Raw genomic sequence first — 12,153 nt, forward strand, 5'->3', positions numbered from 1 at the left:
GCCCAAGCCTTTAGGCTGTCTATGTCCTTCCCTCTGTAATGATTCTATGGATTCCAGATATCTGCCATTTCACCTGTCTTGGTATTGTCTGCAAACTCATCCATCTTGTTACTTATATTCCTCTCCAAATCATTTATATATATTAAAAATAGCAGCAGCAATAGCACTGACCCCTGTGGAACACCACTCTTAACATCAGCCAATTCTTTTGAGGTTCCTTGCACCATAACTCTCTGCTTCCTGTGTCTGAGAAAATTTTGCACCCATCAGGTGGCGCAGTGGTAGTGCTGCTGCTTTGCAGTGAGGAGACTGTGGGTTCGCTTCCTGGGTCCTCCCTGTGTGGAGAGCGCTTTGAGTAGTGAGAAAAGCGCTATATAAATGTAAAGAATTATTATCTACAAACAACACCCTGAACTCCCACTTCTTTTAGTTTGATGCCCAACCTCTCATGTGGCACCTTATGAAATGCTTTTGGAAAGTCCAGATAGATATCATATGCTCCACTTTGTTCATACCCTTTTGTTGTTTCCTCATAGAATTCCAGCATGTTAGTAAAACACGACCTCCCTCTTCCAAGCCCATGCTGACTGTTCTGTAAAACTCCTGTCCTTGCAAGGTGTTGCTCACCTTATCCTTAATAATTCCTTCCATTAATTTTCCCGTGATGCATGTTAAGCTTACTGGCCTATAGTTGCTTGGATCTGCCCGGTCACCCTTTGTAACAGGTGTAAGAGCCATTTATTACTTAGTAAGGTTATGTTAAATTAAGTTATGTAAACTATTTTCCTAGTTATGTTAAGATGTTTGCTTATATATTAATGCATAGTATATGGGAGATTCTGTTATATCCCCCATAAGCTAAACTGAAATAGAATGTTCTATTATTTCTTGTCCCTTTTGACTACAAATGCATTTGGTTAAGCATGAAGGGCATACAATTTCAAACTGTGCTGTGTCGTACTGTATAGAATGTGCTGAATGTATTAAGTAAAGCCACAGAGAAATAACACAACATTTAAGTATAGAAAATAACTGAAATCTAACAAGAAGGAACATTTTTCCCATTTTGCCTTTTAATTCTGCTTGTGTAATATGTGTAAGAACTTTTTTCTCTATTTTAGTGTGAACTTTTTTACTTTGAATTTCCACTAAACCTTTTTAAAACAGACTTTATTGGACTGAGAAATTTATTTTTTTTAACTCATGCCTGATCCTACCTCATGGACTCAGTAGCTGCTCGATTTTTGTAAACTGGAAAAGTCACAGCTATAACAGGATAATATTTTCCATTTTCCAGTCCTCTGGAATTTCTCCAGTGTGTAGTGACTTCCTAAAAACATGTGTCAAGGGTTTCTGTATGTAGGCCTACTTGCTAATCTCCTTGTGAACTCAAGGATAAATACTATCTGGTCCTGGTGATTTGTTTGATTTCAGCTTATTTAATCTCAACAGTACTTATCCCTCTACAATTTCTAAATACCTCAATACCTCCTTAGTTGTTGGTTTTACTGCTTGGAGGTTATCTACTTTCTCTCACAGACCTCAAAAAAATGTGAGTTTAAAGCAACTATTTCACTGTTTGTATTTTTTAATTCACCTTTACGATTTCTGATGCACTTCACCTACTCCTTGACTGCTCTTCTACTTGTGAAATACTGACAGAATCTCTTTGGATTGTCTTTCACTTTATTTGCTGTATTCCTCTCTGTCTTTTAGCCACCCTAATATTCTTAATGATTGCTCTTAAACGCCCTGCGATTCACATTAGAGTTATTAGTCTTATACAGCTGTTTTTTCCTTTGCAACTTCTTTTTAAACTCTTTATTAACCCTTCCAATTTTTAAAAAAATTTCCTACTAATTCCAAAGTTAGTTATGTACCTGTCCTGCATTACACGTAGAATGTGTTTAAACCTGTTCCACTGCTCCTCAACTATCTCCACACTTAAAAGCTTATCCCAGTCTATCTTCCTTAGACTTTGACGGATCTGCTCAGAATTTACGCTACCAAATTCAAACTTAACAGCTTTAGTCTTAGTATCTGCACTCTCCCAAAACACATAGAATTTTATTATATTATGGTCACTTGACCCTAGTGGTTCTATCACCTCTACACCCTCAATTATATCCCAATTATTACAAACTACTAAATCAAGACAGGCTTCACCCCATGTTGGTGTTTTAACATACTGTGTTAAAAAAACAGGCAATGATTACATCTAAAACTTGAACTCCACTATTTACAAGATTATAACACACTCCTAAAATAAGACCTCTTCCCCCACACCTTTCCAGAAAAAGCCATGTGTACTCACTAAGGACTAAGCAGTAAATAATCCAACAAGAAAAAAAAAGTTATTTTGTGTAACAAACATAAACACCAAAATGTCAACATAAAATACAGTTGGAAAGGTGATCTAGTGTCTACTACTGTACCGCTTCAGATTGAGTACAAGTCATTTGTGCGAGATGTTTTGAAAGAGTCCTTCTAGGACCTCTCTGTATTTATTTGGCTGCATTCACCCTTCCCTCAATTCTGACCGGTCTCCCTATCCCTGTCACTAACAAGCACCTCTATAGCATGGTGATATCACAATTAAGTGTCACTACAGGGATGGTAACACACAGGTGGAGTAGTTCCTGGTTGTCACCAGGCATAGTACTTGTAACTCAGTTCTGCCCAAAGAGTTTGATGTTTGTCCAATCAGAGTAAAGGAGGTTTCTCCTCATGGTCTTAGGATCCTTTAAATGTCATTTGACAACCTCCAAGCAAGCTGTCATGTGCCTTTTACTCAACAGTGGCTTCGATCTAGCTAGTCTATTATTAACACCTGATTGATGGAGTGCTCCTGAGATGGTCATCCTTCCAGCAGATTCACACATCACAGCAGAGGCCTTCTGAAAGTTCTATTAAGAGTGTTCGTTGAGTTCTTGATCACCTCTCTGGTCGAGACCCTTCTTACCTGGTTACTTGGTTTGGCAAGATGGTCAATTCTACGAAGAGTCCTAATGGTTCTAAACTTCTTCCTTTTCAAAATTATTTGGGTCTCTGTACACCGGGGAACACTCTAAGCTTTAAAAATTGTTCCATACACTTGGTGATAAGGCTTTGCCACAATTTGATGAGGGAGGTTCCTTGTACATCCTAGCTTGTTTTTTGTCCCAATATGTAGTATGAATCGTTGAACATTTTATACAGGAGTGTGCACACCTTTCTAAATGTCCTGTCATTTCGGTTTGCCACAGATGGACTCCGGTCTTGTTCTAGGCACTTCTCAAAAGATAATGGACACAAACAGAATGCACCAGGCCACAACTTGGAGTGCCACAGGTAAGGGTCTGAATACTTATAGAAATGAAGTTTTAATAAACCCAAAAATCACCTTTTGATTGGTCATTGACATATGGGGTGTAGATTAATTGGCAAAATGGCAATTAAAAAAAAAAAAACAAACAAAAAAAAAAAAACCCCAAACCTGCAACACAAGGAACATACTGAAAGTGAAGGGGTCTGAATACTCTGAATTCAGTGCAAGTTCTGACTCGCATTATTCAAGGGATGTGTGGTAAGCATTCTATCCAGCATTAGAATGGTCAAAAACACCCCAATTTATTGCTTTAGTACCAGCATTTTAAATCAATTAAATAATTCAAGTCGACCATTGCTGCACCTTACCAACTACATTCCAATATTTCACATTCTTTCCATCTTGCATCTCTTACCAAACACTGTTAATATTGCCTTTGATAGATCCCTCCAAGAACCAAGTGCAGCAACTTCTCAGGTTAAAAACATTTTACCTAGCTTCATTCAAGGATATTGGTTCTAATCCCCATAATCACCTCCTTCCCCCACAAACAAAGACCCATTGTTAACTTTTATATCTAAAAATCGGGATATGGGACAATGATATTGAAACTTGGGCAACACACACACTCCACCATCAGAAAAAATAAATAAAGTGGATACCTCCCGACTGATTTCACAGTTCTGTATGTTCCAGTGGACTACTTCAAGCCAATCTAGCTCCAGCTCCACACTGCTTGAATCTGTCCTTGTGATCCTATAAACATGGGGAAGTCTAAAAAGCAGTCGGCTAGGGGAGCTCAAGTAGTGGACACCAGATATTAGTGTTAAAATCTTCTGAGCATTTAGTGTCACCCAAAAGTAATATTTGTGTAAGCAAACATTCAAAACACAACTAGTTGGCACAAACACCACACACCTGACAAATATAAAAAAAAAAATAATTTATTCCAATTGCATATACTGGACATCGGATAAATAAAACAAAAAGTGCATAGTGATTAATGTGAGCACAACCTTACATCACAATTCAAAATATACAGTAAAAGCATAATCTGAGATTTCACAGTGCACAGTTGTGTAACCTAATTGATGATATATTAAAAACTCCATCCAAAAAGTGCTTTTTTTGAGGAAAAAAAAAAAAAAAAAAATTACTTTGCTTTTGTGTTTCTTCTGTAACTAGCAGATTTGTTCTCCAAACCCATCAAATTTTTCAACACCACACGTTCAAGGTCTTTCCAAAACTTGTTCCTGATCAAAACCCACCAAATTAAAAAGCTCAAGTGTCCTTTCTTTTACCATTAACCTGGAACTAAAAACCAGTCTGCTTAGTGTTCCGACAGCCTAATTAGACATTCAAATAAAAATAACATTGGACCAAGATTAAAACACTGAAATTTAAAAAAGCTCGACCAATTTTGTAAAGTCTTCGTCGGAAGGGGAGGACTTCAAGACAGTTCATGTTTAAAACTCCTGAATTACTGGGCCATCAGAAGAATAAAGTTTTTTCTTAACCAGTCGGAAGCCAGGGCTGAGTTTGAGGACTTTGTGAGATCCAGGGCCAAAATAGGCACCAACATTTAAAAAATGTTTTAATCTAAACCAGTTGCTTTTGTCCGCTTTAAAAACTAACGTGAGCTCGAAAGTAGGAGGCACACTGCTGTCTTGCTGGATTCTTCCCAGAGTTTTACACAACCCGTCCACTTCCAAGTTAACATAAATGACAGCTCCACGAAGGCCACAAGGTTCATTGGCAGACATGTACATGATATCACGTGCTATCCTCTGGCACAAATGCTTGGGTATCAATAGTTCTTGGCAGTGGAGCCGAGACTTCTTTGAAGATGATAAGCACAGTTCAATTTGCCCTGCTAGTTGTGACTGAACTGCATCCATTGCTTCTTCCAGTAACATGCAGTTACCTGGAAACGGGAAGTTCAGCAGTTGTGACTCTGCAATAATTAAAGAAAAACAAAAAAGAAATTCAAACCTGATTAATTTGATGAAGGACACTGCATTCAAGGATTGTAAAATTACCACTGTCGGAAATTAAATGTAAAAGCAGCATCACATTAAATCATTTTTAGGATGATGCATCATACGGTCTGTGCATTTAAATCAAGGAAGATACCACATTTTTGGGAAGTGTACTGTAATTCAACCTACTGGAATGGCTGTTCAAAACAACTCCAGCAATTGTTTTGATGGGTTAGTAATGCAAAAACTCTTCTTCATGACCCGTGAAACCAATAGGTGCTACTGCTATTTTAATTGGATCACTTCTACTGATCTAGGAGGACACCATAACAGATCAGATGACAGACCCATTCTCATGTACTACTTGTATTCTGCTGGAATTATTGATGTCTGCCCCCACTATGGTGCACTGTGGAGTGCCTTCATGTTGCAAAGCAACTAACCTAGCACAGATCCATACAAAAAAAAAAAAAACATACGCAAGTACATAAAGATGGGCAACACTTTGGTTAGCGATCTTGCGTCACAGCTCTTTGAGATGTGGTTCAAATCCTAGGCATGTTAAAATTTAAGTCCGTGGATTCTGAGGGACCCAGTGGGCTTTTTCTTCAAGTGTTACAGGTTTCCAATTACATCCCAAAGACACGAGTTTGGTCGATCTGTGACGGAATTCCACTATGAAGATTGTGTTCTATCCTGGGATGGTTTCTACATTGTGCACAAATCTGGTGCACTGGATGAAAGCCTATGAACTTGACATTGGATTAAATAATTTCAGGAAATCGGGAGATACTTTCACACGCGTTTCTGTATACATATTGCATTGGTTATATTTAACTGCGTATGAATTCTAATTACAAGTAATTTTAATCTAGAACAGCAATAATGCACCGGGTGCAAGTGGAAGACCGCCTTAAAACAGACCCAATGTGACGTAATGTTTTTGGATGGGTTGAGAACTCCCGTTTGCAGGCATTTAAAAAAAAAAAAAAAAAAAACCTTTACTAGCACGATGATTTACTGATGACAAACGGTTTAATCTTAGTTCGTTACATGCTTAATCTGAAACGTACTGAAACTAAAAATGCAGGCAGACCGGGTTTGAGTTTGTGAAATCACGTGATAACGTGAAACCGTCCGCCTCACCTGATTTTTAGACCACGCCCCCTCCCGAAAAACAAATCTGTGAGCTTAACTAAAGTTGAAGCTTTTAACATAAAAAGGATCCCACACATGCCACCGAAGAATTAAAGAAGAGTTTCTGTAATTCAAGCAGTCTAGCGTTACTGCAACGCACGGTAAAAGGCTGGCATGACAAGCACCGTTTGAAGTGGATTAATTGGGAAAAAAAAAAAAAAAAAAAAAATACTGTGGCGGCTGACGATTACTGGTGTAGACTCCAGCTTTCCGGCGTCCCTGCTCTGTATAAGCGGTTTTAGAAAAAGAATGGATTTTACGATCGAGCAGTGGTTAGCGCGGTTGTTACACACCACGAGTCCGTCATTGTTTGTGTGGGTTTTCCCCACCACATTCAAAGGACATTCCTGTTCAGGTTATTCGTGGGCTCCGAACTTCGTGCGAACAAACAAGTAGGCTCCAATACACCCCCGTAACCATTAGATTAAGCCAATGATATGAATGGACTGGTTTTAATATTCTCTTCATCGCCGCGACAGTTTCCTCCGATTATAATCAATTACTGACCAGATATGAGCGAGCCATTTTGTACCCTATTGTGTCCCTTCCAGTGCTGCGATTCATTTCAAATAATTGGCTTGTGATAATAACCTATGACAACTTCATTTCAATTAAAACGCGTATAAAAATTAATCTGCCAAGAACTGGCTTACTGACGAAAACGAATGTATCTACAGTCGCTCGCCACTCTTATAGAGACGAAGGCGCTCTTCTGCTTAAACTCGCTCGAGGATCGTATCAGAACAGGTACATCCAGTACACCACCTCCGTAAAACTGGGTAACGAATACAAACGTCGCACGAAAATAAGATAGTAATTTCACCTGGACACCCGTAAAATCCCTGGTCGCAAAGATGATTTTTGCTTATGCATCGCTACAGATAATTCATTTTAAGAACGGTGCACATTCTTGTCCTTTAGCTTAATGGAAAGGATGTTCTGCGCTCCAGGAGTACGATTTAGAAGGCAAAACCTCTAAATACCTGACAGACCTGTAACAACACAGATTCGCTACCCAAACTTTCAAAAAAAAAAAAAATGCCACCTGTCAGAAGAAAAAGGTCATCTCAGACTCACCGAAAAATGCCGTCGTTTGATGTTGTTCGCAGTCTCGTTCAAACGGACTTTCGATTAATTTCTCTTTCTTGGCAGTCAGAAACTGGTGTAAGACGCGCTTCATAAGCTCTCGGAAGCCGCCTTCTTTCGCAGCAGAACCCATTACTCGAGAGGATAGAAGCAGAGCATCGACTGCCACACAAGCCGAGCACCTCTCAACCACCGCTGTTATAATGAAAGCGCGTCCCGTGACTGGAGAGTGGAGCTATATAAGGAGTCGCATTGCATCAGCTGGGCTCCTCTGTCCGACAGTTGTAGAAAAGACGCGAAGGGGGCGGGGCAAGCGCGAGAGCGGTGCTGCTTTTGCTCAGTGATTGGAGGCGCAGCGAGGGCACGGCTCTTAGAGTGTTCTGGAAAGTAAGAATTGATTAAGATTTCATCAGAAGGAGGAAAAAGAATTCGCGTGGATCTGGAAAACCACGGCTGAAGAGAACAAGGTCCAGTTTGAAAGCGATTAAGCAGCGGGAATGTAACTGCACAGTCAGCGCTGGTCGCTTGAGCAAATTTTCTGCATAAAGGGTGCTTCACGGAAGACCTCGAGATATCCCACCTCCATAGTTAGGTTTTTTCTATCATCTAGTCCAACTGAGAACCACGGGGTGCTTTGGTCAAATTCCGCGGAGCCAATCTTTATTTCGTATAGCGCCTTGCAATACTGCCATTCATCCCACTGGAATACAGGGTGCTAAACTCAAGGCTGGCATATTGGCAAGTGTTGCCTCCTTACCAGTCCGCATACCTGCATTTGATTCCTGACCTTTTACGAGTAAATGTGTGTATTCCACCTATATGCCACTGGACTGATTTGTCCCAGTCTTAAAGTTAGCAGCCACGTAGGGACCGGGAAAAATTGGTTCATAAAATCAGTGACTAATCCAGTGATCACGGAAGAGCTCCATTTGACCCAAGTCCTGACTATGTCACTGAACACCCCCTAGCTTTGATCCATCAGACCCAGATACACAAAACCTGACTTAACTGTCCTGAGCCATTGTGGCAGTTTATTTGCCTCAGGTGATAGGATTCAGATCCTGCCCAGATTTGTGTGTGTGTGGGGGGGGGGTTTCTATTGAGCATTCTGGTGTTTATCCCAAAGACATGGGTGACTGTAAACTGGCCCCATATAAGTGAATGTGGGTATGTAAGTGAATGTGCTTGTGCATGGACAGGTTCCCTGTTTAGACTTTGGTGTCTGCCTTTTGTTCAGTCCTGCTGTGATGCACCCTGGCACCATGCAACATCCAACTGGTCTACCCGAATGAGGCACATTACCTGCATTGTGAGGGAGCATCAGTTACGGCACTATAGCCACGTAGTGCGATTCCCTGAGGGTGATCCAGCTCACAGGATCCTCATTGCTGTGGACCCGAGTGGCTGGACCAGGCTAAGGGGATGCCCACGTAACACCTGGCTGTGGCAGATAGATGGTCATTTCCAGAGGGTGGGACTGGACCCATATCTGCCTGGGGGGGATGCCAACCAGGATCCTGAGCTGTTTCGTTGTGTGGTGGGTGTACTAGTGCATGCTCTCCAACCCGACCTGATCTGATCATGGTTTACATATTTATTCAAGAGGACTCACAAAAAATGCAACCAAAAAGGTCTGCAGAGAGGAAACCACTGTTTGCTGGCCGAACCCTCATTTGACTTTGCTGTGCCCACTCCGTATCTTACCAAAATCGATGTAACGGCCATTACTGTTTTTTTATTGTTCAGATTAAAAAAAGGTATTGCACACTTTCCTCCTTATTTGCAGATTCTTTTTTTTACAGTGACTCTAGGTCACTTCCCAACTCTAAACTGGCCCAGCATGACTTGAGTGTGGATGAGTATATGGCCACCAATATTCTGGCACTTCCTCCAGTGTTGGTTTCTGTCTTGCACTCGATGCTGCTGGGATAGGCTGCAGCTCCAATGGGCCTGAAGAGGACTGAGCAAGTTTGAAAATGAAAGGGTAGGTATACAAATTGTTTGAGAGTATATAGTAAATAAATCCCAATTAATTAATCAAAGGCATGTTCTTAATGTAAGAGTAAGCAGGTTTGAGAATGTTACTTGAGAAGATACTGCACTAAATTCATCCAGCAGGAACTGACTTGTACAAACAGAGGAAATCCATTCCGATCCCACATGAGAGCTTCATGTTTTAATCACCATTTGTTTAGAAAGTGACCTTCAACAAACTTGCTTCATATTTGCATTGTCCTGAATTTGATTATCTGTTTTTTTTATTTACTGTGTATAGCATGCAATCATTTATACTTATTTCTTTAGCAAGAAGCCTTTCTGAAAGACATAATTACAAATCTGGTTCTGATGATAAATACCAGAGCAAGGTAAACAATGCTTTTTTTTTAAAATAATTTTTAGGGAAGGAAGAAACACTACTGATAAGTTCTAAAATGTTTAAAAAATATGAATGATGACTGAACTCAATATTTTATTTGCATTCTGAGAAATTATTAAGCAGTACTTGTTTTTTTAATCCTTTGTGTGATTGAGATAAAAGATATTTCAGTATCAACATCAAATATTCAAGACTGAAAACAGAAACACAAGTGAATATTCATAAGTTTCTTTTTTTTTTTAATAAGCTGTACTGTAAACAGTATTTATATTAGTGCTAAACGCCAAAGGTGGAACCTTGAGCAAGGCCCTTAACCTGCAATTGCTTTATCCTGGGTATGATGTTAATCTGCATCCAGCCCTAAAAACAGGTCCTCCAACTTACAGGGAAAACTTGGGGCTTGGTGGCAGGATTGGCACTCCAGCCACTGTTAATAACCTCACACTGTACAGTATGGTGCTAAGGTGTCACCTGCTGCATTTGGGCCCTAATTCAGGTGGTTCATTGTGAGGTGGGTACAGCAATGCGCTATTAGCACATGCTCCCAACCTTACGTGCATGTTACGTGAATGGTGCATGGGGCAGTTACAGCTCTAACATATTTCAATGGAAATGAAAGAGTTTTGAAATACGGGGTTGAACACTATTGTACAACTCTGCTGAAACAGTGCTATTGCCTCTCTCTTTCAGCATAAAGAATGACACATCCTGAATCATAGGGTAGGCTACAAAGTGGTCTCATGAAAGGCAAATAGAGCCAGTTTCAGTTTAGACTTTGGCACTTTTACATTTACAACCATTAATGACTGAGGCAGGATGAGTAAAGCAGAGCACAATTCACACAGGGTTAAGAGTGTTCATGAAAATGGAGGAATTTTGACTGAATTCTAAACCAAATTTTATGATTTAACAGCTTTCTTTAAAAGTATGATGTAACATGTCTTGTAAATTTCCTCTCCTTTGGTTTTTTTCTTCTGTCAAAGCAGACGCATGTGACCTCCCCCAGAATACCTGATTCAGCCCTGCAAGGCAAAGCAGCCGCTAACATTGACGCACTATGACTCATTGCTCAATGAGCGCCACTTGAGGCTAGAATTACACTGCTTCAGAAGAGCCTGGCTGCTTTCTGTGTGCATTTTGCTGGAAGAATACTGTAAAACAGTCCCTGAGGATGCATTAAATTTACATGTAAAAACGAGCCAAAATAAGTAAAAAAAAAAGAAAAAAAAAAGGAATATCTATAGGGTTTTCCCACTGTATAAAATGCTCTATCAGGTGGATGGAGCATCACAAAATATAAGAAATCCATGTTAAGAAGGGTTGCTTATTGTATTTTTTTAAAAATTTGTTTATACCATGACCCTCATTTATTCCAACACTTAAGGGTCCGTTATGCAATGTTATGCTCCTAGTAGCCCAACATTTAGACATGTTCTTTATTTTTATGCCCTGGAAATGGGCATAAAAATGTGAGTGCAGCAATAGATGAATAGAATACACTCCTAGAGTCGAGCATCCTCATCTATAGGAAATGCTGGGGGTTCTAAGTAGTAGCATTTTAGGCCTGAAAATTCTGGTGGGGTGATGTGGATCCGAGAGAGAGAGAGAGAGAGAGAGACATTGCCAGAACAGTTGGAGTCATCCCGAGAAACCATGCAGAGGGGGTTTGAGTAGGTGTGTGTGTGTGTGTGTGTGTGTTTGTGTGAGCGTGAGAGAGGAAGATGCTGTCAGATAATGCCATCCAGAGAAGCTTTATAGAGGGTGTGTGTGTGTGTGAGCATGGAGAGAGGGAGAGAGAGAGACACAGGCAGAAGGGGAGAGGAGCTATACAGAGGGTGAGTGTGTGTGTGTGTAAGCATGGAGAAAGAGAGAGTGAGAGAGACACACTACCAGAAGGGGTGGAGCCATCCCAAGAATCTGTGCAGAAGGTGAGTGCGTGTGTGTGTGCGTGTGTGTGTGTGTGAGCATGGAGAGATAGAAACACTGGCAGAAGGAGTGTAGCCATCCTGAGAAGCTGTGCAGAGGGTGGATGGGCAGATTTGTTTGTGAGTATGAGAGAGAAAGATAATCAAGCAGTTTAAGAGCAGAGTCCCCACAATCCACTCCTCTGCTTAAATCCAATTTATTTGGTATGTGGTTGCTGGTATTATCATGAAAGATCCTGGCTTGAATCTGCTCATCTCATGTAGTCAGTGGAAAGTGAGCAC

The 12,153-nt window shown here is 40.4% G+C and overlaps 1 protein-coding gene and 1 long non-coding RNA gene across 2 annotated transcripts; one reads left to right on the top strand and one right to left on the bottom strand.

Moving 5' to 3' along the window:
• Positions 1-4,239: 4,239 nt before the first annotated feature.
• Positions 4,240-7,859, bottom strand: si:ch211-39i2.2 (DNA damage-inducible transcript 4-like protein-like). Its single transcript, XM_028813461.2, has 2 exons — positions 7,561-7,859; positions 4,240-5,261 (listed from the first exon to the last, which is right to left on the bottom strand). Exons 1-2 carry the CDS (start codon positions 7,700-7,702, stop codon positions 4,774-4,776), a joined length of 630 nt encoding a protein of 209 aa, XP_028669294.1. The 5' UTR covers positions 7,703-7,859; the 3' UTR covers positions 4,240-4,773.
• A 1,297-nt stretch (positions 7,860-9,156) lies between these two features.
• LOC114660641 (uncharacterized) lies at positions 9,157-11,118 on the top strand. Its single transcript, XR_003717738.2, has 2 exons — positions 9,157-9,553; positions 10,930-11,118. It is a non-coding gene; the product is annotated as an uncharacterized LOC114660641 (long non-coding RNA).
• The last annotated feature ends 1,035 nt before the right edge of the window (positions 11,119-12,153 follow it).

Source organism: Erpetoichthys calabaricus, chromosome 11 (assembly GCF_900747795.2).
Source record: "Erpetoichthys calabaricus chromosome 11, fErpCal1.3, whole genome shotgun sequence".
NCBI lineage: Eukaryota > Metazoa > Chordata > Cladistia > Polypteriformes > Polypteridae > Erpetoichthys > Erpetoichthys calabaricus.